The sequence below is a fragment of the Halichoeres trimaculatus genome, unplaced genomic scaffold, assembly GCF_033239565.1.
Source record: "Halichoeres trimaculatus isolate MK-OKI-2021-1 unplaced genomic scaffold, fHalTri1.1 fHalTri1_scaffold_7, whole genome shotgun sequence".
Lineage (NCBI taxonomy): Eukaryota > Metazoa > Chordata > Actinopteri > Labriformes > Labridae > Halichoeres > Halichoeres trimaculatus.
The window spans coordinates 21,416,328-21,442,194 of record NW_027437185.1 but is presented as its reverse complement, the minus strand read 5'-3'; the positions used below and the strand labels follow the sequence as shown (position 1 = coordinate 21,442,194).

Sequence of the window (25,867 nt, the reverse complement as noted above, 5' to 3'; positions counted from 1 at the left end):
CAGAAACCTGCTGTGCAGCTTCGCAGCTATCTTTAAAATGTATCATAAGTCCCAGCAGCTGAGTATCATGAGCTAAAGAGGGGCGTGCCTGGATCCGTGTACGCATGCAGGGTTCCAGTTTATAACTCGTACGAGACGACACACAATGTTCCCTCTTGTTTTTTAACTCATCCTCCCCTACTCCTGAATGTGAGCTTAAAGTCCACAATAGTACAATGAAGCCACGGTGTGCTGATACCGCCCCTGTCTGCCTCTCCAGGCCAATTGCGTTACCGGGGCGACACACGCCCCGCCACATCACGAGCACCTCCTCCTCGGCTCCAGCCACGCCATAAATACAGCTTTGTGTCCACTTTCCGGCCTTCTCGATCAGTCCCAGTGTGGAGGATTTGGAGGCTGTCTGCCACTTGACTTGCCGTCGCTGTTAGAACAGGTTGCAAAGTAAGTCACACCTTTGGAGTTTTGCACATGTTTTCTGTTGCTGGAGCCCAACAGTTTATTTGAAAAGTTAGCTGATGAATTTTTCAATTTTTCTGCTAAAGTAGATTGTCCTCGTAGTTCCACATGCGTACAAGTGTGCAGCGGCTGAATTCATTGTGCCAATGTGAATTTAATCTTCAGGTCCAAACTATATTAAAAAGTTGTCAAGTCCACGTGTTTGAGTTGCACTTTTCCCATTGTTCTCTACAAAAGATGTGCTGTGTGTTTTTTGTGTTTGTATTTGCTGGGGCTTCAATATCAGTTGGTGTCTTTGAGTTTGTGCAAATATTTGAGAGGGAACACACATCCGTCCATGTTGACTTGATGTTCATGTTCTCCCATACTTCATGTACAGTTAATGCTGAAGACTTGAAGTCTTTGCCTTTATATCAGGCCACTATGGGTGGATCATTTCCACAAACTATCAGGAGGCATCCTGTTGCGCACCATGAACTATGAACTGGCAGAACTTATCTGTTTGAGGGCCAAAGTTCTGTCATGCAAGCCAAATATTTACAGAGGTGTTGCAAGAGATGGAGTTAAGAGGCAGACTTCTTTTGTTTTAGAGGAAAAACAAGAACATCTTCCTCATACTTATTGCAGTCTTGAATTGTTTCTCTTCTCTTCTCTTAGGATGACTCATCAGTTCCCATCCTTGACCGTGGAGCAGAAGAAGGAGCTCTCTGACATCGCTCAGAGGATCGTGGCTCCTGGAAAGGGAATCTTGGCTGCAGATGAATCAACCGGTGAGCCTAAAGATGTCAATTATTGTAGAGTATTGGTCTGTAAAAAGGGAGGGCTGCAGAGTGTGACAGATACTGTTTTCCTTACCCTCTTCTCTCAAGGAACCATGGGAAAGCGTCTCCAGAAGATCAATGTCGAGAACACTGAGGAGAACCGCCGCTGCTTCCGTGACATCCTGTTCTCTTCTGATGACTCCATCTCTAACTGTGTGGGTGGGGTCATCTTCTTTCATGAGACACTCTACCAGAAATCAGACAGCGGCAAGCTCTTCCCCCAGGTCATCAAGGACAAGGGCATTGTTGTCGGCATCAAGGTAAGGAGCCAGATGGGGATGAGCCGTATCAGATGTACTCATTTTAAGATCTTCGTGATGCTTTTTTGTCAGGGGTTAAGTTTGGTTTTACTTTTTTTAAGGTGGACAAAGGCACAGCTGGTCTGAATGGAACAGATGGAGAGACCACCACACAGGGTACAGAAACAAAACAACGAACAAATTCTCGCAGCAAATTCTCAACATTTTGAATCCAGTGATAGCCCAATATTGTGATTCTTCTTTTCTTCAGGTCTTGATGGCCTCTCAGAGCGCTGTGCTCAGTACAAAAAAGACGGTTGTGACTTCGCCAAGTGGAGGTGTGTGCTGAAGATCTCAGATGGCTGCCCTTCGGCTCTCGGCATTGCAGAGAACGCTAACGTTCTTGCCAGATACGCCAGTATCTGCCAACAGGTCTGTGCACAGCTGTACTAAGTGGGACACTTTCCTGGGAGGTGTTGATAATCCTGACTTAACATTTCTGAATGTTCAATACCAGAATGGCCTGGTGCCCATTGTGGAGCCAGAGATCCTTCCTGATGGTGACCACGACCTGCAGCGCTGCCAGTACGTCACAGAAAAGGTGTGTACCCTTCATGACTCAGCCAGCCAAATGTTTCCCATTAGATGATATTTTAGAGTAAATGTTCTCATAAATGTGCTTCTTTATGTTCAGGTTCTAGCTGCTGTGTACAAGGCTCTGTCTGACCACCACGTGTACCTGGAGGGCACTCTGCTCAAGCCCAACATGGTCACTGCTGGACACTCCTGCACCAAGAAGTTCACCCCTCAGGAGGTTGCTATGGCTACAGTGACAGCTCTGAGGCGCAGTGTTCCTGCTGCTGTGCCAGGTGAGCATTCAGACCATGTTTCAATGTAATAATACAAGGCAAACCTACATTTTTTCCTCTTTAAGTGATTTCCTACTTTGAAGCATTATGTTCTGTGTCGTCCAGGCATCTGCTTCCTGTCTGGTGGTCAGAGCGAGGAAGAGGCCTCCATTAACCTAAGCGCAATCAACCAGGTGCCCCTCCATCGCCCCTGGAAGCTGACCTTTTCTTATGGCCGTGCACTTCAGGCCTCTGCTCTGTCAGCATGGCAGGGCAAAGCTGCCAACAAGGCAGCTGCACAGGAAGCATTCTGCAACAGGGCTAAGGTAATCTCAGAGGGTGTGAACAGCTATCATATATATATACTAATAAATATAATATCTCAAAAACACTGGCTTATCAAGATGTAGTTGTTAACTGTGCACAGAACTAGCTGTTAAAAGACTCTTATCTTGCGTTACCCTGCTTTATTTGAGCTGTAAATGATTTATCTGAAAGCTTTTGTGTTTTGGTCTTGAACTAATGTAGTTAAGTAACTGGGCTGATCATTAACACAGCTTTGACTTTGCCCTCACTCCACCTCTGTGTCTGTCCCTGCAGATCAATGGCCTGGCCTCCAAAGGAGAGTACAAGCCCACCGGCACAGCTGACCAGGCCTCCACGCAGACTCTGTTTACTGCTAGCTACGTTTATTAAATAACGTGAACATTAAACAATGCACAAGGACCAAATATGACCAAAAGAAATGCCTCTGCTGGATTTTTCCCCCATGCTGCCAACACCTGGGGAAGATTTCTGTTGAAATATATGAACTACTGTTTGCCACTCAGTCAAATGACTTGAAAATAAATGCAAAGACCAACATTTTTGGGGTTTCGCTGTTTTTTTGTCACTTGTATCACAAACACAGCACTTTGAAAATACCAGTATGCTTATGCAACAATGAAGGGGATGGCAACTAAAGACAGTTGTGATATGTGCACTATGAGTGGTTTGACTGATGCATGATGCATCTCTAACAGATCATTTTCAAGAGCATAAGTCTGGTTTCATTCTGTATTTAATCAAGACAATAAACATTTCATACATTGCACCCCTCTAGTGAAAAAGCAAGTGCCAATTTAGTGTTGTCACTATTTGTGCAAGAAAACAAAATCCCAAAGTGACACAGCAAGAAGTTCTCGACTTCCTCAAAGGTTCACATGATTATGCATAGTGATAAAGAGAAATATACTTCTCATCCTGTAATAATAATAAAACAGATAACATGGGTGTTTATCAGGCATACTGACAAGAGTTCAGGTTTAACAGTGATAACCCATCAAAATAATGACAGGCTGAAAATCCTATTAAACTTTCACTCTAATGTAATGTGAAGCTGGTGAAAATACAGAGACGTGAGCTAACATATTACCACATCCTTGTTGACTTAATCTCGTCTGTATTAGTGCTTTAGTATAAAAATGAGATGACTCTTTTCACATATAAGTAACTTCAAACAGTGTTGTTTTGCTTGAGACAAGTGTGACACATACAGTGTGTACACGAGACCTGCACCTGCAAGAGCATGTTAAAAAACAACACAGATTCTGAAATACTGTTGACACTGTATAAAAGGTTAATAAAAACATGTTGTGATTGTTTATGAATCATTTATCCACAAAGATATCACCAAAAACTAGTGCATAAACAACAAAGCAGATAATAAAACAACAAAAAAGTTTACCTTTTTCTTTCAAAACCACTCAGTAAATGTGTAGGAACCAAGGTGACCCGTTTCTGGAGTTTTGAAAGTGAAATGTCCAAATTTTGCTTTCCAAAGTATTTCAGCTGCTCAACAGTTTAAGGGGTCTCTACAGGGTCTCCATGGTGTCTAATTTAGTTTTTCGTTTCTTTCTCCCTGTACCATAATGGATGCCGCCTTTTGAACAGGTAACAAGCTAGATGGTCCCTCTGGTCTTTAAGACAGAGGATGTCATGTCAATGATTCCAAAAAATAAAGTAAAGTTTTGATTTGACTGCTGAATATGTTTCCTCTTTGACGCAGTTTATAAATGAGCCCAGACTGAGAGAAGTGGCTGGGTCACTCTTATGCGTGATTTCCTCTTTTGCATGGCATAGTTTGTGGATGCAGCACCAAAGTGTGCTCACAGACAAAGGGTTTGAAATGCTGTTTGGGTCTATGCAACGATTCATTGCAGTGTTGCATGGTGGCCACAAAGATCACAGCTCCTAGCCTTTTCCCTTTTGTACAGAGATTCCTCCAATTTTAGTGATTGTATGTTCTTTAGGTGATGAAATCCCCAAACTGTTTGCAATCCTGTCCTTCACAGCTGAGCTTTCTTTGGTTTAGTTTAGTTTTTTGTTTTTGAACACAATTACAGAGAGAAACATTTCTGCTTGGCTACATTGCTGTTGCCTTAAGGTAACATAATATAATGAGGGAAACTACTCAGGGTAACTGTACTGCAGGAAAACCAGTGTTAGACTAATAAGACCAAAGAGGCTGATCTCAGTTTGATGACGTGACTCTCTGTGGTGCTGGGATGTGATGGACAATAATCTGTAAAGAATGAAAGTGGTACACATAAGGGACAACAATAACAACAACAACAGTCTCTTATATCAACACATGCTCTTTTATATACTGTATTTCTTATAAATGATTAGGAATTTCACAAGCCCTAAGGTCACATTTCTGTTTTGTTTCTAAATTGATGGTAACTCCCTATGATGTCTTGTAAATCAGTTCCTTTAAGATTTCTCATGAACAACTTTTCTTATTAAAAACTTCTGATTTCAGGAGGTGAAGCATTTGAAAAGGTGTAAATGAAACATATCTCAGTACCTGAGTGCGTGTTGATTTCAGAGCCAAGCGTGAGATGACACACAGGAAGATGAGAATCACAGACACACACAGAGAGGAGGTGAACAGTACACCTTCGATGCCAAAAAGCTGCTCCTGAAGCAAAAAGAAAGAAACGGTTAAAAGAAACCTGCATCCAACTTCAGTTTAATTAAATTTTTCACTCTCTTACCAGTCTGTAAAGCTCCCACGGACTCTCTCTGTGGTATCTAGACCCAGTTAAGTCACTGTATCTAACGAGGCAGAATATCCTGTAGCCAAAAGAGACGGTGATTCCAAGGAGAGAAACAACATACATGGCCAAACACACCGTCACCTGGCAAAGACAAGTTCATAAAGATCAGCTGCATTTTTTTTCATGGAGAAGTTAAAAAAGGAAAGCAGAATCATGATACAGATACCATTTTCTTGGATGGATGGATGTCAGTGAAGATTGACAGATTTCCACAGACAAGAAACTAAAACAAGGACAAAAAAGTTATCATCATATTTCTGAATGACTTATTGTGATTTATCAAGCATCAAGTTTGCTTGTATGATGACTCGAAAAATCAATCGGAGCTTCTTTGAAGTAAGTGAGCAGTGAACAGTAGCTCTCATTTGAGGAAAACCTTGTTGCTAAACTCGATCTGTCATCTTTTTTCTTCTTTTCAAATTATACTGAATTAGTTATAGAGGTGTTGGTGTTGCTTTAAAACCCTCAGACTGAGCTCTTCTCTTGTGCTGAGGCTGCTACGCAAAGCTGCAGGTTCATATTCCACAAACATGAGAAGTTTAACTTTTGTCATACAACTCTCTATAGATGTGCATAAAAACATTTCCCATCATAGTATCTGTGCTTTTAATACCCTGAAGAATACTGCATCTTGTAATCCTCCTGTTTTTTATTGAAATCTGTGCACTTTTTTAAAGTATTCAACATGTCAAGCTGCTAACCAGCCTTTCATATGTTATGTACCAGGACTCCCTGCCAGAAGGGGATGTAGATCATACTCGAGTTAATCTCAACTTCTCCGGCCAGCTGAAATCCCATCAGGAGCTCTGCACAGCCAAAGATCACGATGACGATCTAGGAGAAAACATGCCCACAGCGTGTTAACAGTTTGCAGATGGTCTTTGGGTGTTCTTGTTTTCACATCAGATTTGTTTTGAACATGAGAGGTTGGAGTTTACGGTACATTACCCCAAGAGCCCTGGGCTGTCTTTGGACAAATCGATGCAGAGGCTTGCTGGACATGAGCACAGTGTTGTCTGCATCCTGATTCTTATCCTTTGCAGTTGTGTTCTCTCTAGTTGTTGACTCAGTGCCCTCCATCGTCAGCAGGCTTCTCTGTGTTTGATGTGGGAAAGGAAAACAAGACTTAATCGAATCAAAAGCCTTCGGAAGCATGGTTTGTTTATGACAATCTGCCATTCAAATATGAAGACACAGAATGATTGAGCTTAGTTCAGAAACTTGCTGTATACATTATTGTAAAAGAAATCAGAGAGAATCCAGAGATAAACAGAAAAACATGCGATGACCCACCTTGTTCTGGTTTTCTTGTCGAGCAGCAGAGGGGAGACTGTGGGTGGACAGAGGAAGTGGAGAAATTTGAGAGCTGGGGCTCAGCACCAAGGGGAGGAGCCAAAGTCTGTGTTGGCATGCTGAGGTTTTTCCCCGACAAAGAAAGTTCTCTGTGACCACAAGAGGTTGAAATCTCGGACACAGGAAGTCTGGTTTCATCATCACAAGAGACAATGATGAAAGATTGTGTGATAAGGCGCTTCTCCAAATACGACTGTTTTTCTTTATCGTGTTCTTTTGAAGGTGGTTTAACCAAAAATCATTTTGTGTTTGTATGCATCAAACTGCCCTGTTACAACATGCAAATATCTTGATTCACTGTAATATCTACATTGGTTTAAAAAATGTTTTAGCTTTGTAAAACACTCTCCAATTGAGCTTTACAGAATCTTTTTTCAAAATCGTGAAATAACATGAAGTTTATATTGTTAAGAAATAGAAAATGCAGCTGGTCTTTACTGGTTGTTTATTATTTTTTTATTAAACTACTGTTGAAACCAGCAGGGTCCGGATATTTTTTTGTCAAGTTAAACTAAGCAAGGTTTTGTTAATTTTTTTTTTTAAACAAACAAACAAAATAAAACAGGGCAAAGGATCCATAAAAAATTGCAGCTTATCAAAACTATGCTCAGTTCTAATCAACATTAGATCACTTTCATTTCCTGTTTTCATAATTTCCATTATTTTTATAGGGACCTTATTTATTCATGTCTGACACAGGAGGTTACAAAAACACCTCATTATATCAAACCAGGTGTTCTTTTTAAATCATTTTGCAGTTTCTCTAAGGCAGTTCCCTGTAACCAACACTCAAGCGCAACAAAAGGGATACTTCAGTACACAGAGAATACTCAGCTCTGGAAACCTTTTGGTTTAACATTTACTTGTTAGTTGGTTTCATTGATTAATGAATAAATCAATAAATAAATTTAAAATTTCAAAGTTTAATTAATGACGACTCGGTGCTTTCAGCTCAAAATACACATTTAATCCTCTAAAAAACTAACAGCGAGTTTTCACTTCATCCTTTTTTATGATATTCACAGTCATATAGATCCATCTGAACATGGAGAAGTTTATAGACATATAAAAAACCCAAAAATTTCATCTAATTTGATTTACAACGTCACTTATATCTCACAATAATGGTTCATTTCATCAAGACCACAGATCATATTAAGAAGGCATAAAACGTCCAGCATTTAAAGGTACAACCCAGTGATCTAATGTGGCATTCTGTGCGTTATAAAAGCTTGGGAGATTTTTTTATTTACATGTGAAAAGTTTTTTTTTTAATTTTAATAATGTAGTCATGATTTACTGGAAAAAAGCCCATGATATGAAAGTACTTAGAGCATTAAAATGTTTAAGACAGTAGATGTTTCTCAAGAAGATATGCTGCTCTTTGTCTAATTTTCCAATCGCTGTTGTACTGAAGAGCCTCTAACAGTGAAAGACCGTCTTGCCTCACAAACTCTGCTGTGACCTGAAGACATAAAATAAATCAGACAGTTACAATTTCTAGACGTGGTTAAAGATTGTAGTTATTAAAGCATGGTTATTTCAAAGGTTTCTTGAACTCACCTGTGGACTACTCACAACCAGCATGAACAGGACATCCAAACTTAGAGTCACTATGGCTCTGTCAGCCATTTTTAGTGTGGCACACAGTGCAGACAGCAATCCCAGCTGGGCCAACTGGACACAAAACTCCTGCTTCTTGTAGGCAACATTAGCGAGAACTCTCAGGATCTGAGTTTAAGAAAAAACAACACAGCAGTAGCAGTAAGACTGATTACACCGCCAAAGTAAAATACTTTATGATAGCAGTTAAGTTTCAGTTTGTCTTGGGCTTTCACTGACCATGGTGTTTATGCCCCGAGAGAAAGGGAGGAGCTGAATCAGTCCAGGGACCAGGTTGAGGTCCAGCAGAGAGGAGCAGAAAGCACTGGAGTGAGCTGTAGCAAAGGGATTGAAAATACATTGGAATGGAATAAACAACAAAAAAGGACAGCCCACTCCACACCTTTGCACTTAAACATGTCCAAAACATTTCTTCTCTGCTTGTATAATACAACAGCAAAAATCAGGAGTGTTGATACAGACATTCATACCTGTAAGGTTATTGAGGACCCAGGCACTCTCTCTGGCCAAGGCTGGCTGAGTCTGCACAAAAGCCTGGAGCAGTGCACACAAAGTCCCGACAAAACCAACATCACCAATTTGAGAGTTCAGGTCTTCCACCGAGCAAGAGGAGAGGAGATTTCCAACACACCTGAGCAGAGGACAGATGAGCTGGAGAGGAAGAATACTGACAGTCAAAGAATCGTCGTAGTCACTCTTTTTCTTCAGCTTGAGAGATATGATGAGATGAGATCTGATCCAGAGGTCAGTCATGTTGATGCCTCAAATGCATCAGCAAAAAAATGCTTTGTAACTGATAATGATATAGATTTGAATGTTCATTTTCATGGGGTCATGATCTATTTGTCTCAAGCATGTTTGAAGTAGCTGAGGAGGAATTTCCATTTCATGCTGATACCATCAAAACAAGTTTTCACAGGTAAGAAAATCATACACACTTTAAAGTACAAAGAACAAATTCAAAATTAAAGCTGCAAGCAGCGTTAGACGGGTCCTCGGGGCTCATGCCGGTTTTGCCCTTCTATCATGGTATTGGCCCCACTGTGTCCAACAGAATAAGACAAACATTTTGGTGGTGGTTTCATCTCTCTAGGACATTCCTAGCCCCAGTTAGGGCTATTTTGCTGTGCATAGGTGGAAGTGAGCCTAATGGCTCTGAGAGAATATTATGGGATGTCAGGGAGTCAGTTGATACCATGGCAACATATCCTCTGCTATGCTGAAGAGAAATAGCCAACTTCCTGTCTGGGAAAGGTCAGGGTGTCAGCAAGTATTTTGTTCGTCTTAATGAGATGAACATTTTGATGTTGGTTTGATCTCTCTAGGACATTCCTACTGGCTGCTATGGCTGTTTTAATGTGTCAGAATGTGGACAGAGGGAATATTATGGGATGTTTGGTATTATATTGAAGAGTTTGATGCTTGAAATGTATGTGCTGATTTTGGTGAGTTTTTGAGCATGTTCAGGGGGTCTAATAAGCACTTTAATGGAGGAGAGAGTCATTGTTTCCTCTGCTGAGTCATGTGACCAGCTGTGTGGAACTCCTAATCAGTGTGTGACATTATCACAGAAGTGCAGGAGGATGAGATTCCTAAAGGGGACAAACTTCTCATCCTGTAGGCCAGAATGTTGACCTAATCTGTGTCAAAATATACATGCCCTATATGAAATTTTGCGAGGAATCCAACCATGTCATTTTTAAAGCTGTGCGACTTTTACTTTATTGTCTAGAGGCCCAACTGCTCAGCGAGGGCTGCTCTCCCATCTGTTAACATTGCGTTGTCGGCGACTTTGAGGGCTCGCCATTCGAAAACCGGGCCAGAAACAACAACTTCCTCCACAACTTTTGTAGAACAGAGTCTGGTCTGTCATGTGAGGCAATTTTCAAGCTTGTACCATTTTTGGTTATTGACAAGTTAATGTTTGTAGAAAGGCTAAAAATTCTGAAAACTCTTATTTTGGCGGGCAAATTGCCGGCTTCCTGTTGGAGCAACGCAAAAATACCTCCTATATTTTTTGTGCGTCTCAATGAGACGAACGTTTTGGTGTTGGTTTCATCTCTCTACGACATTCCTAGCCCCAGCTAGGGCTGTTTAAGTGTGTGTTTTAGAGGTTTTTGATCTAGAGAGCTTATTATGGGATGTTGGGCGTTAATTTTTTTATTTTATCAAATTTTTTGGCAGTCACAATATGTGTGCCAATTTTGGTGAGTTTTCGAGCATGTTTAGGGGGTCTAATAAGCGTTCAAAGCGCGTGTGGAATAATAATAATAATTAAAGCTGCAAGCAGCATTAGACGGGTCCTCGGGCTCATGCCGGTTTTCCCTCCAATGTGTCCAACAAAATGAGACGAACATTTCAGCGTTTGTTTCATCTCTCTACGACATTCCTAGCCTCAGTTAGGGCTGATTTGCTGTGCATAGGTGGAAGTGAGTCTAATGGCTCTGAGAGAATATTATGGGATGTCGGGGAGTCAGTTGATACCATGGCAACGTATCCTCTGCTATGCTGAGTGACATGAGCAGCTGCATGCGTGGAGTTCTAATTAGCGTGACAGAAGAGAAGTAGAGTGGAGAGGGGGGTTTAAGAAAAACTTCTGGTGATGAAATCCTCACAGAGTCCACAATTTTACCCCAATCTGTGTCAAAAATATCATATTTGATAGTAGAGCTTGTGAGGAATCCATTTTTGGCATTTTTAAAGCTGTACGAGTTGTACTTTTTTCTCTAGAAGCACAAATGGGTCACAAAACAGATGGAAGAGTGCTGGAAATGGATTTTTTATTTATGAGAAACGTCCAAACTACTTGTCCTGTAGGCCACAATGTTGGCTTAATCTGTGTAAAAATATCATATGGTTGTAGACAATTTTGTCAGGAATCCAACCATGTAATTTTTAAAGCTCTATGACTTGTAGTTTTTTGTCTAGAGGCCCAAATGCGGCACTAGTAGAATGTGTGTTTTGACCTGAAATCTTTTCTCCTCATCTGCTAACATGGAGAAATCCTAAATCGGCCAAAAGCGGTCGGCGGCTTTGAGGGCTCGCCATTCGAAAACCGGGCCCGAAACAACAACTTCCTTCACAACTTTTGTAGAGCAGGGTCTAGTCTGTCATGTGATGGTATTTTCAAGCATGTGTCATTTTTGGTTTCGGAGGAGATAATTTTTGAAGAAAGGGCAAAAATGCAGAAAACTCTTATTTTGAAAGGCAAAATAGCCGGCTTCCTGTTGGAGATAGGTCCAGGGTAGCAGCGTATGATTTTTGCGTCTCATTGAGCTGAAAATTTTGGTGTTGGTTGCATCTCTCTACGACATTCCTAGTGGCGGCTAGGGCCGTTTTTGTGTGTTTTTTTATTTTTTTTTTAGAGGTTTTTTGGCTCTAGAGAGAGTATTATGGGATGTCAGGGGTCATGTTTGGTATTTTCTCGAATTTTTTGGCGATCCTGATGTGCGTGCCAATTTTGGTGAGTTTTCGAGCATGTTTAGGGGGTCAAAATTGCGTTCAAAGACGGTGTGGAATAATAAGAAAAAAGAAACGGACGAGGAACAATAGTGCCCTCCGCCTTCGGCGGAGGGCACCTTCTAGCTCTTGCTAGAAGGTGCCCTCTGCTCAGGCCGAGGACCCTAATTAAAGCTGCAAGCAGCATTAGACAGGTCCTCGGGCTCCTGCCGGTTTTCCCTCCAATGTGTCCATCATAATAAGACGAACATTTCGGCGTTGGTTTCATCTCTCTACGACATTCCTAGCCCCAGTTAGGGCTGTTTTGGTGTGCATAGGGTGAAAGTGAGCCTAATGGCTCTGAGAGAATATTATGGGATGTCTGGGAGTCAGTTGATACCATGGCAACGTATCCTCTGCTGTGCTGAATGACATCACCAGCCACATGCGTGGAATTCTAATTAGCGTGACAGAACCCCAAACAGAGTGGAGACTGAGAGTTTATCAGGCATGTAATGTAAAGAAGTCCTCACAGAGTCCACAATTTTATCCCAATCTGTGTCAAAAATATCATATTTGATAGAAGAGCTTGTCAGGAATCCATTTTTGGCATTTTTAAAGCTGTACGAGTTATACTTTTTTGTCTAGAAGCCCAAATGCGTCACAAAAACGCTGTAAAAGCGCTGGAAAAGTGCTAGAAATGGATTTTTTACTTTAGAGAAATGGCCGAACTACTTGTCCTGTAGGCCACAATGTTGGCTTAATCTGTGTAAAAATATCATATGGTTGTAGACAATTTTGTCAGGAATCCAACCATGTAATTTTTAAAGCTCTATGACTTTTAGTTTTTTGTCTAGAGGCCCAAATGCGGCACTAGTAGAAGTACTAGTAGTGAGTGTTTTGACCTGAAATCTGTTCTCCTCATCTGCTAACATGGAGAAATCCTAAATTGGCCAAAAGCGGTCGGCGACTTTGAGGGCTCGCCATTCCAAAACCGGGCCCGAAACAACAACTTCCTTCACAACTTTTGTAGAGCAGGGTCTGGTCTGTCACATGATGGTAGTCTCAAACCTGTACCATTTTTGGTTTCAGAGGAGAAAATTTTTGCAGAAAGGGTTAAAAAAAAAAAAAAATATTTTGTGAGGCAAATAGCCGGCTTCCTGTTGGAGATAGGTCCAGGGTAGCAGCGTATGATTTTTGCGTCTCGATGACACGAGCGTTTTGGTGTTGGTTTCATCTCTCTACGACATTCCTAGCCTGAGCTAGGGCCCTTAGCGTGTGCCTAGGTGGCGCTATTGAGCTTATTATGGGATGTCGGGGGTCATTTTTGGTATCAAACGAAAATTTTCGGCATCCATAAGGTGTGTGCCAATTTTGGTGAGTTTTCGAATATGTTAAGAGGACCTAATAAGCGATTTACTGGAGGAGGGAATAATAAGAAAAAAAAAAAATTAAAGCTGCAAGCAGCATTAGACGGGTCCTCGGGCTCCTGCCGGTTTTCCCTCCAATGTGTCCATCAAAATAAGACGAACATTTCGGCGTTGGTTTCATCTCTCTACGACATTCCTAGCCCCAGTTAGGGCTGTTTTGGTGTGCATAGGGTGAAAGTGAGCCTAATGGCTCTGAGAGAATATTATGGGATGTCTGGGAGTCAGTTGATACCATGGCAACGTATCCTCTGCTGTGCTGAATGACATCACCAGCCACATGCGTGGAGTTCTAATTAGCGTGACAGAACCCCAAACAGAGTGGAGACTGAGAGTTTATCAGGCATGTAATGTAAAGAAGTCCTCACAGAGTCCACAATTTTATCCCAATCTGTGTCAAAAATATCATATTTGATAGAAGAGCTTGTCAGGAATCCATTTTTGGCTTTTTTAAAGCTGTACGAGTTATACTTTTTTGTCTAGAAGCCCAAATGCGTCACAAAAACACTGTAAAAGCGCTGGAAAAGTGCTAGAAATGGATTTTTTACTTTAGAGAAATGGCCGAACTACTTGTCCTGTAGGCCACAATGTTGGCTTAATCTGTGTAAAAATATCATATGGTTGTAGACAATTTTGTCAGGAATCCAACCATGTAATTTTTAAAGCTCTATGACTTTTAGTTTTTTGTCTAGAGGCCCAAATGCGGCACTAGTAGAATGTGTGTTTTGACCTGAAATCTTTTCTCCTCATCTGCTAACATGGAGAAATCCTAAATCGGCCAAAAGCGGTCGGCGGCTTTGAGGGCTCGCCATTCGAAAACCGGGCCAGAAACAACAACTTCCTTCACAACTTTTGGAGAGCAGGGTCTAGTCTGTCATGTGATGGTATTTTCAAGCATGTGCCATTTTTGGTTTCAGAGGAGAAAATTTTTGCAGAAAGGGAAAAAATGCAGAAAACTCTTATTTTGAAAGGCAAAATAGCCGGCTTCCTGTTGGAGATAGGTCCAGGGTAGCAGCGTATGATTTTTGTGTCTCATTGAGCTGAAAATTTTGGTGTTGGTTTCATCTGTCTACGACATTCCTAGTGGCGGCTAGGGCCGTTTTTGTGTGTTTTTGTGTATTTTTTTTTAGGTTTTTTGGTTCTCTAGAGAGTATTATGGGATGTCAGGGGTCATGTTTGGTATTTTCTCGAATTTTTTGGCGATCCTGATGTGCGTGCCGATTTTGGTGAGTTTTCCAGCATGTTTAGGGGGTCAAATTAGCGTTCATTGACGGTGTGGAATAATAAGAAAAAAATTAAAGCTGCAAGCAGCGTTAGACGGGTCCTCGGGCTCCTGCCGGTTTTCCCTCCAATGTGTCCAACAAAATAAGACGAACATTTCGGCGTTGGTTTCATCTGTCTACGACATTCCTAGCCCCAGTTAGGGCTGTTTTGGTGTGTGTAGGCTTGAAGTGAGCCTTATGGCTCTGAGAGAATATTATGGGATGTCAGGGAGTCAGTTGATACCATGGCAACGTATCCCTCTGCTAGGCTGAATGACATCACCAGCTGCATGAGTGGAACTCTAATTAGCGTGACAGAACCCCAAACAGAGTGGAGACTGAGAGTTTATCAGCCATCTAATGTAAAGAAATCCTCACAGAGTCCACAATTTTACCCCAATCTGTGTCAAAAATATCATATTTGATAGTAGAGCTTGTGAGGAATCCATTTTTGGCATTTTTAAAGCTGTACGAGTTATACTTTTTTGTCTAGAAGCCCAAATGCGTCACAAAACAGATGGAAGAGTGCTGGAAATGGATTTTTTATTTATGAGAAACGTCCGAAGTACTTGTCCTGTAGGTCACAATGTTGGCTTAATCTGTGTAAAAATATCATATGGTTGTAGACAATTTTGTCAGGAATCCAACCATGTAATTTTTTAAGCTCTATGACTTGTAGTTTTTTGTCTAGAGGCCCAAATGCGGCACTAGTAGAATGAGTGTTTTGACCTGAAATCTTTTCTCCTCATCTGCTAACATGGAGAAATCCTAAATTGGCCAAAAGCGGTCGGCGGCTTTGAGGGCTCGCCATTCGAAAACCGGGCCAGAAACAACAACTTCCTTCACAACTTTTGGAGAGCAGGGTCAAGTCTGTCATGTGATGGTAGTCTCAAACCTGTACCATTTTTGGTTTCAGAGGAGAAAATTTTTGCAGAAAGGGTTAAAAAAATTTTTTTTTAATTTTGTGAGGCAAATAGCCGGCTTCCTGTTGGAGATAGGTCCAGGGTAGCAGCGTATGATTTTTGCGTCTTGATGACACGAGCGTTTTGGTGTTGGTTTCATCTCTCTACGACATTCCTAGCCCGAGCTAGGGCTCTTAGCGTGTGCCTAGGTGGCGCTGTTGAGCTTATTATGGGATGTCAGGGGTCATGTTTGGTATTAAACGAAAATTTTTCACGATTCTGGGATGCATGCCAATTTTGGTGAGTTTTTGAATTTGTTTAGGGGGTCTAATTAGCATTCAAAGCGCGGACGGAATAATAAGAAAAAATTAAAGCTGCAAGCAGCATTAGACGGGTCCTCGGGCTCCTGCCGGTTTTCCCTCCAATGTGTCCATCAAAACGAGACGAACATTTCGGTGTTTGTTTCATCTCTCTACGACATTCCTAGCCCCAGTTAGGGCTATTTTGCTGTGCATAGGTGGAAGTGAGCCTAATGGCTCTGAGAGAATATTATGGGATGTCAGGGAGTCAGTTGATACCATGGCAACGTATCCTCTGCTATGCTGAAGAGAAATAGCCAACTTTCTGTCTGGGAAAGGTCAGGGTGTCAGCAAATAATTTGTTCGTCTTAATGAGATGAACATTTTGATGTTGGTTTGATCTCTCTAGGACATTCCTACTGGCTGCTATGGCTGTTTGAATGTTGTAGATGTGGACAGAGAGCATATTATGGGATGTTTGGTATTATATTGAAGAGTTTGATGCTTGAAATGTGTGTGCCAATTTTGGTGAGTTTTTGATCATGTTCAGGGGGTCTAATAAGCACTTTAATGGAGGAGAGAGTCATTGTTGCCTCTGCTGAGTCATGTGACCAGCTGTGTGGAGCTCCTAATCAGTGTGTGACATCATCACAGAAGTGCAGGAGGATGAGATTCCCAAAGGGGACAAACTTCTCATCCTGTAGGCCAGAATGTTGACCTAATCTGTGTAAAAATATGATTTTCTTGAAGAACGTTTTGTGAGGAATCCAACCATGTCATTTTTAAAGCTGTGCGACTTTTACTTTTTTGTCTAGAGGCCCAACTGCTCAGCGAGGGCTGCTCTCCCATCTGTTAACATTGCGTGGTCGGCGACTTTGAGGGCTCGCCATTCGAAAACCGGGCCCGAAACAACGAATTCCCCCACAACTTTTGTAGAACAGGGTCTGGTCTGTCATGTGAGCCAATTTTCATGCCGGTACCATTTTTGGTTATTGACAAGTTAATGTTTGTAGAAAGGCTTAAAATTCTGAAAACTCTTATTTTGGCGGGCAAATTGCCGGCTTCCTGTTGGAGCTACGCAAAAATACCTCCTATATTTTTTGTGCGTCTCAATGAGATGAACGTTTTGGTGTTGGTTTCATCTCTCTACCACATTCCTGGACCGAGCTAGAGCCATTTTTGTGTGTTTTTGAGTGGTTTTTAGAGGTTTTTAGGCTCTAGAGAGATTATTATGGGATGTCGGGGGTCATGTTTGGTATCATATCGCAATTTTTCGCAATTGTGAGGTGCATGCCAATTTTGGTGAGTTTTTGAGCATGTTTAGGGGTCCTAATTTGCGATCTCGGGGCGGGTGGAATAATAAAAAAGAAACGGACGAAAAACAATAGTGCCCTCGGCCTTCGGCCGAGGGCACCTTCTAGCCCTGCTAGAAGGTGCCCTGGCTCAGGCCGAGGACCCTAAAAAGAAACGCAGCAGGAACAATAGTGTCCTCCGCCTTCGGCGGAGGACACCTTCTAGCCCTGCTAGAAGGTGTCCTCCACTCAGGCCGAGGACCCTAATTAAAGCTGCAAGCAGCGTTAGACGGGTCCTCGGGCTCCTGCCGGTTTTTCCCCCCACTGTGTCCAACAGAATAAGACGAACATTTTGGTGGTGGTTTCATCTCTCTAGGACATTCCTAGCCCCAGTTAGGGCTGTTTTGCTGTGCATAGGTGGAAGTGAGCCTAATGGCTCTGAGAGAATATTATGGGATGTCAGGGAGTCAGTTGATACCATGGCAACGTATCCTCTGCTGTGCTGAAGAGAAATAGCCAACTTCCTGTCTGGGAAAGGTCAGGGTGTCGGCAAGTAATTTGTTCGTCTTAATGAGATGAACATTTTGATGTTGGTTTGATCTCTCTAGGACATTCCTACTGGCTGCTATGGCTGTTTTAATGTGTCAGAATGTGGACAGAGGGAATATTATGGGATGTTTGGTATTATATTGAAGAGTTTGATGCTTGAGATGTGTGTGCTGATTTTGGTGAGTTTTTGAGCATGTTCAGGGGTCTAATAAGCACTTTAATGGAGGAGAGAGTCATTGTTGCCTCTGCTGAGTCATGTGACCAGCTGTGTGGAACCCCTAATCAGTGTGTGACATCATCACAGAAGTGCAGGAGGATGAGATTCCCAAAGGGGACAAACTTCTCATCCTGTAGGCCAGAATGTTGACCGAATCTGTGTAAAAATATGATTTTCTTGAAGAGCGTTTTGTGAGGAATCCAACCATGTCATTTTTAAAGCTGTGCGACTTTTACTTTTTTGTCTAGAGGCCCAACTGCTTCACTGAAGCTCCTCTCCCATCTGTTAACATTGCGAAGTCGGCGACTTTGAGGGCTCGCCATTCGAAAACCGGGCCAGAAACAACAACTTCCCCTACAACTTTTGTAGAACAGAGTCTGGTCTGTCATGTGAGCCAATTTTCATGCCGGTACCATTTTTGGTTATTGACAAGTTAATGTTTGTAGAGAGGCTTAATTTTCAGAAAACTCTTATTTTGGCGGGCAAATTGCCGGCTTCCTGTTGGAGCTACGCGAAAATACCTCCTATATTTTTTGTGCGTCTCGATGAGCTGAACGTTTTGGTGTTGGTTTCATCTCTCTGCGACATTCCTGGCCTGAGCTAGGGCCGTTGAAGTGTGTTTTTTGGGTTTTTTGGCTCTATGGAGATTATTATGGGATGTCGGGGGTCATGTTTGGTATCAAATCGCAATTTCACGCGATCCTGATATGCGTGCCAATTTTGGTGAGTTTTTGAATATGTTTAGGGGGTGTAATTTGCGTTCTCGGGGCGGGTGGTATAATAAGAAAAAATTAAAGCTGCAAGCAGCGTTAGACGGGTCCTCGGGCTCCTGCCGGTATTCCCTCCAATGTGTCCAACAAAATGAGACGAACATTTTGGTGTTTGTTTCGTCTCTCTACGACATTCCTAGCCCCAGTTAGGGCTGTTTTGGTGTTCATAGGGTGGAAGTGAGTCTAATGGCTCTGAGAGAATATTATGGGATGTCGGGGAGTCAGTTGATACCATGGCAACGTATCCTCTGCTATGCTGAGTGACATGAGCAGCTGCATGCGTGGAGTTCTAATTAGCGTGACAGAACCCCAAACAGAGTGGAGACTGAGAGTTTATCAGCCATCTAATGTAAAGAAATCCTCACAGAGTCCACAATTTTACCCCAATCTGTGTCAATAATATCATATTTAATAGAAGGGCTTGTGAGGAATCCATTTTTGGCATTTTTAAAGCTGTACGAGTTATACTTTTTTCTGTAGAAGCCAAAATGCGTCACAAACCGGTGGAAAAGCGGTGGAAAAGTGCTAGAAATGGATTTTTTATTTTAGAGCAATGTCCGAACTACTTGTCCTGTAGGCCACAATGTTGGCTTAATCTGTGTAAAAATATCTTATGGTTGTAGGGAATTTTGTCAGGAATCCAACCATGTCATTTTTAAAGCTCTATGACTTTTAGTTTTTTGTCTAGAGGCCCAAATGCGGCACAAGTAGAAGTACTAGTAGTGAGTGTTTTGACCTGAAATCTGTTCTCCTCATCTGCTAACATGGAGAAATCCTAAATTGGCCAAAAGCGGTCGGCGACTTTGAGGGCTCGCCATTCGAAAACCGGGCCCGAAACAACAACTTCCTTCACAACTTTTGTAGAGCAGGGTCTGGTCTGTCATGTGATGGTAGTCTCAAACCTGTGTCATTTTTGGTTTCAGAGGAGATAATTTTTGCAGAAAGGGAAAAAATGCAGAAAACTCTTATTTTGAAAGGCAAAATAGCCGGCTTCCTGTTGGAGATAGGTCCAGGGTAGCAGCGTATGATTTTTGCGTCTCATTGAGCTGAAAATTTTGGTGTTGGTTTCATCTCTCTACGACATTCCTAGTGGCAGCTAGGGCCGTTTTTGTGTGTTTTTTTGTTTTATTTTTTGAGGTTTTTTGGCTCTAGAGAGAGTATTATGGGATGTCGGGGATCATGTTTGGTATCAAATCGCGATTTTTGGCGCTGGCAATGTGTGTGCCAATTTTGGTGAGTTTTTGAGCATGTTTAGTGGGTCTAATTTGCGTTCTCGGGGTGCGTGGAATAATAAGAAAAAAGAAACGGACGAAGAACAATAGTGCCCTCGGCCTTCGGCCGAGGGCACCTTCTAGCTCTTGCTAGAAGGTGCCCTGGCTCAGGCCGAGGACCCTAAAAAGAAACGCAGCAGGAACAATAGTGCCCTCGGCCTTCGGCCGAGGGCACCTTCTAGCCCTGCTAGAAGGTGCCCTGGCTCAGGCCGAGGACCCTAAAAAGAAACGCAGCAGGAACAATAGTGCCCTCGGCCGAAGGCCGAGGGCACCTTCTAGCTCTTGCTAGAAGGTGCCCTCTGCTCAGGCCGAGGACCCTAATAATAAGAAAGAAACGAACGAAATACAATAGTGCCCTCGGCCTTCGGCCGAGGGCACCTTCTAGCTTGCTAGAAGGTGCCCTCTTCCGTTGACCGAGGACCCTTAAAAAAGAAACGCAGCAGGAACAATAGTGCCCTCGGCCTTCGGCCGAGGGCACCTTCTAGCCCTGCTAGAAGGTGCCCTGGCTCAGGCCGAGGACCCTAATTAAAGCTGCAAGCAGCGTTAGACGGGTCCTCGGGCTCCTGCCGGTTTTCCCTCCAATGTGTCCATCAAAATAAGACGAACATTTCGGCGTTGGTTTCATCTCTCTACGACATTCCTAGCCCCAGTTAGGGCTGTTTTGGTGTGCATAGGGTGAAAGTGAGCCTAATGGCTCTGAGAGAATATTATGGGATGTCTGGGAGTCAGTTGATACCATGGCAACGTATCCTCTGCTGTGCTGAAGAGAAATAGCCAACTTCCTGTCTGGGAAAGGTCAGGGTGTCAGCAAATAATTTGTTCTTCTTAATGAGATGAACATTTTGATGTTGGTTTGATCTCTCTAGGACATTCCTACTGGCTGCTATGGCTGTTTGAATGTTGTAGATGTGGACAGAGAGCATATTATGGGATGTTTGGTATTATATTGAAGAGTTTGATGCTTGAAATGTGTGTGCCGATTTTGGTGAGTTTTTGAGCATGTTCAGGGGGTCTAATAAGCACTTTAATGGAGGAGAGAGTCATTGTTGCCTCTGCTGAGTCATGTGACCAGCTGTGTGGAACTCCTAATCAGTGAGTGACATCCTCACAGAAGTGCAGGAGGATGAGATTCCCAAAGGGGACAAACTTCTCATCCTGTAGGCCAGAATGTTGACCTAATCTGTGTCAAAATATACATGTCTTATATGCAGTTTTGCGAGGAATCCAACCATGTCAATTTTAAAGCTATGCGACTTTTACTTTTTTGTCTAGAGGCCCAACTGCTCAGCGAGGGCTGCTCTCCCATCTGTTAACATTGCGTGGTCGGCGACTTTGAGGGCTCGCCATTCGAAATCCAGGCCAGAAACAACAACTTCCTCCACAACTTTTGTAGAACAGGGTCTGGTCTGTCATGTGAGGCAATTTTCAAGCTTGTATCATTTTTGGTTATTGACAAGTTAATGTTTGTAGAAAGGCTAAAAATTCTGAAAACTCTTATTTTGGCGGGCAAATTGCCGGCTTCCTGTTGGAGCAATGCAAAAATACCTCCTATATTTTTTGTGCGTCTCAATGAGAGGAACGTTTTGGTGTTTGTTTCATCTCTCTACGACATTCCTAGCCCCAGCTAGGGCTGTTTAAGTGTGTGTTTTAGAGGTTTTTGATCTAGAGAGCTTATTATGGGATGTTGGGTGTTAATTTTTTTTATTTTATCAAATTTTTTGGCACTCACAATATGTGTGCCAATTTTGGTGAGTTTTCGAGCATGTTTAGGGGGTCTAATTAGCGTTCAAAGCGCGTGTGGAATAATAATAATTAAAGCTGCAAGCAGCATTAGACGGGTCCTCGGGCTCCTGCCGGTTTTCCCTCCAATGTGTCCATCAAAATAAGACGAACATTTCGGCGTTGGTTTCATCTCTCTACGACATTCCTAGCCCCAGTTAGGGCTGTTTTGGTGTGCATAGGGTGAAAGTGAGCCTAATGGCTCTGAGAGAATATTATGGGATGTCTGGGAGTCAGTTGATACCATGGCAACGTATCCTCTGCTGTGCTGAATGACATCACCTGCTGCATGCTTGGAATTCTAATTAGCGTGACAGAACCCCAAACAGAGAGGAGACTGAGAGTTTATCAGGCATGTAATGTAAAGAAGTCCTCACAGAGTCCACAATTTTATCCCAATCTTTGTCAAAAATATCATATTTGATAGAAGATCTTGTCAGGAATCCATTTCTGGCATTTTTAAAGCTGTACGAGTTATACTTTTTTGTCTAGAAGCCCAAATGCGTCACAAAAACGCTGGAAAAGCGCTGGAAAAGTGCTAGAAATGGATTTTTTATTTATGAGAAACGTCCGAACTACTTGTCCTGTAGGTCACAATGTTGGTTTAATCTGTGTAAAAATATCATATGGTTGTAGACAATTTTGTCAGGAATCCAACCATGTATTTTTTAAAGCTCTATGACTTGTAGTTTTTTGTCTAGAGGCCCAAATGCGACACTAGTAGAATGTGTGTTTTGACCTGAAATCGGTTCTCTTCATCTGCTAACATGGAGAAATCCAAAAACGGCCAAAAGCGGTCTGTGACTTTGAGGGCTCGCCATTCGAAAACAGGGCCCGAAACAACAACTTCCTGAACAACTTTTGGAGAGCAGGGTCTAATCTGTCATGTGATGGTATTTTCAAGCATGTACCATTTTTGGTTTCAGGGGGTATAATTTTTGCAGAAAGGGTTAAAAAAATTTTTTGTAATTTTGTGAGGCAAATAGCCGGCTTCCTGTGGGAGATAGGTCCAGGGTAGCAGCGTATGATTTTTGCGTCTCGGTGACACGAGCGTTTTGGTGTTGGTTTCATCTCTCTACGACATTCCTAGCCCGAGCTAGGGCCCTTAGCGTGTGCCTAGGTGGCGCTATAGAGCTTATTATGGGATGTAGGGGGTCATGTTTGGTATTTTCTCGAATTTTTCCGCGATCCTGATGTGCGTGCCAATTTTGGTGAGTTTTCGAGCACGTTTAGGGGGTCTAATTAGCGTTCATTGACGGTGTGGAATAATAATAAGAAAGGACGCAGCAGGAACAATAGTGTCCTCCGCCTTCGGCGGAGGACACCTTCTAGCCCTGCTAGAAGGTGTCCTCCACTCAGGCCGAGGACCCTAATAAGAAAGAAACGCAGCAGGAACAATAGTGCCCTCGGCCTTCGGCCGAGGGCACCTTCTAGCCCTGCTAGAAGGTGCCCTGGCTCAGGCCGAGGACCCTAAAAAATCCAAAAAAGGCAACAAGAGTGACAAAATTACAAATTTGTCTATTTTTTCTCACCAGCTCTATTCTGTCTTCTTTGTTCCCCTCAGACATAGCACCACCTATGGACATCAACAGGGAACTACACTTTGGCAGGGTCCCAAGGGACAGCAGCACTCTGCTATCCTCCATGCTACATGAAGGGTTAAAAAGAAAGGAAAGAAATGAATAAAATGCACAAGTACACACAATTAATATATCACCAGGATGACACTTGTTAAGGGTCCCTTCGGCTCTAACCTGCAGGTGAGGTAATGCAGGCACCATGCACACTCAATTGCAGGTGCCAGGCCAAAGTTGGGGTCAGGGGTCAGGACTGATAACAGATGTGATGGTAAACTGGTGGCCAAGATCATCCTAAAGACACAGAATGGGATTGACAGTGATTATGGTGAGGAAGACTTCATAAAATGTTTTTATAAAATATCTAAATGATATTACGGGGTTATTTTCTGTGATGCATCTTTGCCCTGAAGAAGCTGAGAAACGGTAAACACTGCAGCTTCCACCACAGCAAGATTATGTCTCTGATTCTGTAAATGTGAAGAAACATTAAGTGAGATACATTAGCATTATTAACTCAGAGCAGCATTAATTCAGGAGCATGTGGGGTTTTAGATTTTGATTTAGTCTGCTTGCATCACCAATAAAAATGAATGAAGATGTACACCAAGAAACTTCATAGTTGAGATATAGTTGAGGTGCTCGTCAACTGATGTATTACTGAAGCTGTTAGTTTACCTCTATACAGTTGGCCAAGGCTGGTATGATTCCCTGAGCAAGGAGTTTCTCTTTTACAACATCACTTTCTGGACATAAGTTACCCAGTGTGTAGAGACACAGCTCCTGAGTGCACATGAAGAGAAAAAAGTTAAAACACTCCAGTATCAATGTAACACAACAAAGTCATGTGGTCTGCTTGACTCCCTTAAAAAGACTAGATAATCAACCAACCTTTTTCATTTTGGACAGAAATTAAATAAAGGACATGGATTTTAAAATCATACAGATGTAGATGTCAGTTTTCCTCATTTTGAAAAAATAAATAAGATAGTTACGGATAGTTGCATTGTTGTAGAATGATACACTGACTGATAATATGTAATACCATAACCTAGTGCCTGGTAAACACAGGTACTCACAGAGAACTTGGTGCTTTGGCCAGACAGGTAAGTGAGCAGGTAAGGCGTGGCAGGCAGACATGCTGGTGCTATTTTTGTGTGTGGAGAGTGAGACAGCTCATGAAGACAGCGGACAGCCTGCAGGCGGCATGTAGCATTTGAGCCGGTGAGGAAACCAACCAAAAGGTGCATGCTGTTCTCCTGCCTATGGGATGAGGAAGACAGTTTTGTAAAGCTGGAGAAATAAAGATTTGATATTTTTGTGAAAGTAGACGACCACCATACTTGATGAAAGTTAGCTGTGCTGAGGGGTCATGGAGAGCTTTGCTCAAGGCCTTCAGGTGAACCTCTCTTTCTGCACCACCTTGTTGAAGTTTGTGGAACAAACTAACCAGGTCCTGAGGAAACAGGGGAATGTTTAGGTTACTTTAAGCTTTATAAGAGCTATTCAAATATTATCCGTCATTGTAATAATGACTGTCTTACCTGCTCCTCAAAGTCACTTTCCATGGGGATGTCTGAGTGGTCCTCATCTTCATTCAGCAGAAGTCTCTTACTCACAAGCTGATTATCTCTGCGTGCCCGCCTTAGTGCTAACATGTATACATTTTCAAGTGTTATCTTTTCCTATTTGATATGATCTTGATATTGAGGCTTTGATAGTAACATAGCTGTTATTTGATGTTCTTGTAAAAAAAAGAAGAATTCGAGATATAAGGTACAGTGGCCCCGAAGTGCAAAACACTCACACACTCTCTCTATCTCTCTCTCTCTCTCACACACACACACACACCAAAGACAACACAACAATATCAAAGAAAACATAAAAACAGAGAAGAAAACACAAGTATAGTATATTTTGAGTATGTTTTGATTTGCTTTTGTTGGAGTAGTTGACACACAGTGAGATGGGAGAACGATTTCCCAGCCCATGCAGCGGGCTTAGAATAGGAGAATAGTTCTTTTATCTGAGCGGCCAAAAGCTTCTTCAGCAAACACAAACTCATTTAAATAAAAAGTTGACAGCATATCCAGTATCACAACGTAGGTATAACTTGAATCAAAATACGTTCAACTTACTTTGCGTTAGAGTTTGTGCTTTAGTTTTTGCATGTTATTTTTGGTGGTTGATGTTTGTGTGTTTTGCACTTCAGGGCCACCGTAATACGGAGTAGAACATAATGGTTGTTGTCGTTAATTTCCTCTGAAAAATGCCACAAAAACTACTTTAGTTAAAGACCAACTTACTAACGATGCTTAATGCTCCAAAAATTGGCCAAACTCACCTGTCTCGTGCTCACGCCTCTTTATCCGAAGCTCGTCGAGGCTGTTTCCATGGCAACCATCTTTATGGCGAACTTTGTTCAATCTCCACATCTGCTTGTAACAGCGTTAAAATAAATGTCAGTTGCTTAGTACACTTTGAGAAAGGAGGACATCAGAGCCGCCAGGGAACCAAACCATACGCAGAACCAAACGTAGAAGAAGTTCTTCTTCCTCATTCTTTACGGTTCACAACCTTCTACAGCGACACCTGGCGGATACACTGGTTGGCAGGCGTCTGCAGACCTAAAGGCTGCAGATT

General features: G+C 42.3%; 2 protein-coding genes across 4 annotated transcripts; one reads left to right on the top strand and one right to left on the bottom strand.

Annotated features, from left to right (window-relative positions):
- The first annotated feature begins 300 nt into the window (after positions 1-300).
- aldob (aldolase b, fructose-bisphosphate) lies at positions 301-3,221 on the top strand. The gene is made up of 9 exons (XM_074673713.1): positions 301-441; positions 1,114-1,226; positions 1,326-1,537; positions 1,639-1,693; positions 1,788-1,948; positions 2,034-2,117; positions 2,211-2,385; positions 2,491-2,690; positions 2,965-3,221. The coding sequence occupies exons 2-9, from the start codon at positions 1,115-1,117 to the stop codon at positions 3,058-3,060; spliced, it is 1,095 nt and encodes a 364-aa protein (XP_074529814.1). The 5' UTR covers positions 301-441; position 1,114; the 3' UTR covers positions 3,061-3,221.
- A 185-nt stretch (positions 3,222-3,406) lies between these two features.
- tmco6 (transmembrane and coiled-coil domains 6) lies at positions 3,407-25,784 on the bottom strand. Of its 3 annotated transcripts, XM_074673712.1 has the most exons (19): positions 25,569-25,784; positions 25,363-25,486; positions 24,769-24,875; positions 24,568-24,680; positions 24,304-24,487; positions 23,903-24,007; positions 23,603-23,694; positions 23,402-23,518; positions 23,180-23,294; positions 8,912-9,092; positions 8,661-8,755; positions 8,382-8,549; positions 6,759-8,283; positions 6,414-6,560; positions 6,189-6,299; positions 5,632-5,688; positions 5,403-5,546; positions 5,213-5,326; positions 3,407-4,927 (listed from the first exon to the last, which is right to left on the bottom strand). In XM_074673712.1, exons 3-13 carry the CDS (start codon positions 24,790-24,792, stop codon positions 8,164-8,166), a joined length of 1,314 nt encoding a protein of 437 aa, XP_074529813.1. In that variant the 5' UTR covers positions 24,793-24,875; positions 25,363-25,486; positions 25,569-25,784; the 3' UTR covers positions 3,407-4,927; positions 5,213-5,326; positions 5,403-5,546; positions 5,632-5,688; positions 6,189-6,299; positions 6,414-6,560; positions 6,759-8,163. The 3 variants fall into 3 exon arrangements, with proteins under 3 accessions (XP_074529813.1, XP_074529811.1, XP_074529812.1); XM_074673710.1 differs by lacking the exon at positions 25,363-25,486; XM_074673711.1 differs by lacking the exon at positions 25,363-25,486 and having other exon boundaries at positions 5,403-5,481.
- Between the last annotated feature and the right edge of the window lie 83 nt (positions 25,785-25,867).

What these genes read in the sequence shown, in the direction of transcription:
- aldob (XM_074673713.1), top strand. Translation starts at nt 1,115, where the DNA reads ATGACTCATCAGTTCCCATCCTTGACCGTGGAGCAGAAGAAGGAGCTC. An exon ending in TGTTCCTGCTGCTGTGCCAG is followed by an intron (nt 2,386 to 2,490) that starts GTGAGCATTCAG and finishes TGTGTCGTCCAG; the next exon opens with GCATCTGCTTCCTGTCTGGT. An exon ending in CATTCTGCAACAGGGCTAAG is followed by an intron (nt 2,691 to 2,964) that starts GTAATCTCAGAG and finishes CTGTCCCTGCAG; the next exon opens with ATCAATGGCCTGGCCTCCAA.
- tmco6 (XM_074673710.1), bottom strand. Translation starts at nt 25,659, where the DNA reads ATGTGGAGATTGAACAAAGTTCGCCATAAAGATGGTTGCCATGGAAAC. An exon ending in GCACAGCTAACTTTCATCAA is followed by an intron (nt 24,488 to 24,567) that starts GTATGGTGGTCG and finishes CTCATCCCATAG; the next exon opens with GCAGGAGAACAGCATGCACC. An exon ending in GCATCACAGAAAATAACCCC is followed by an intron (nt 23,519 to 23,602) that starts GTAATATCATTT and finishes CTGTGTCTTTAG; the next exon opens with GATGATCTTGGCCACCAGTT.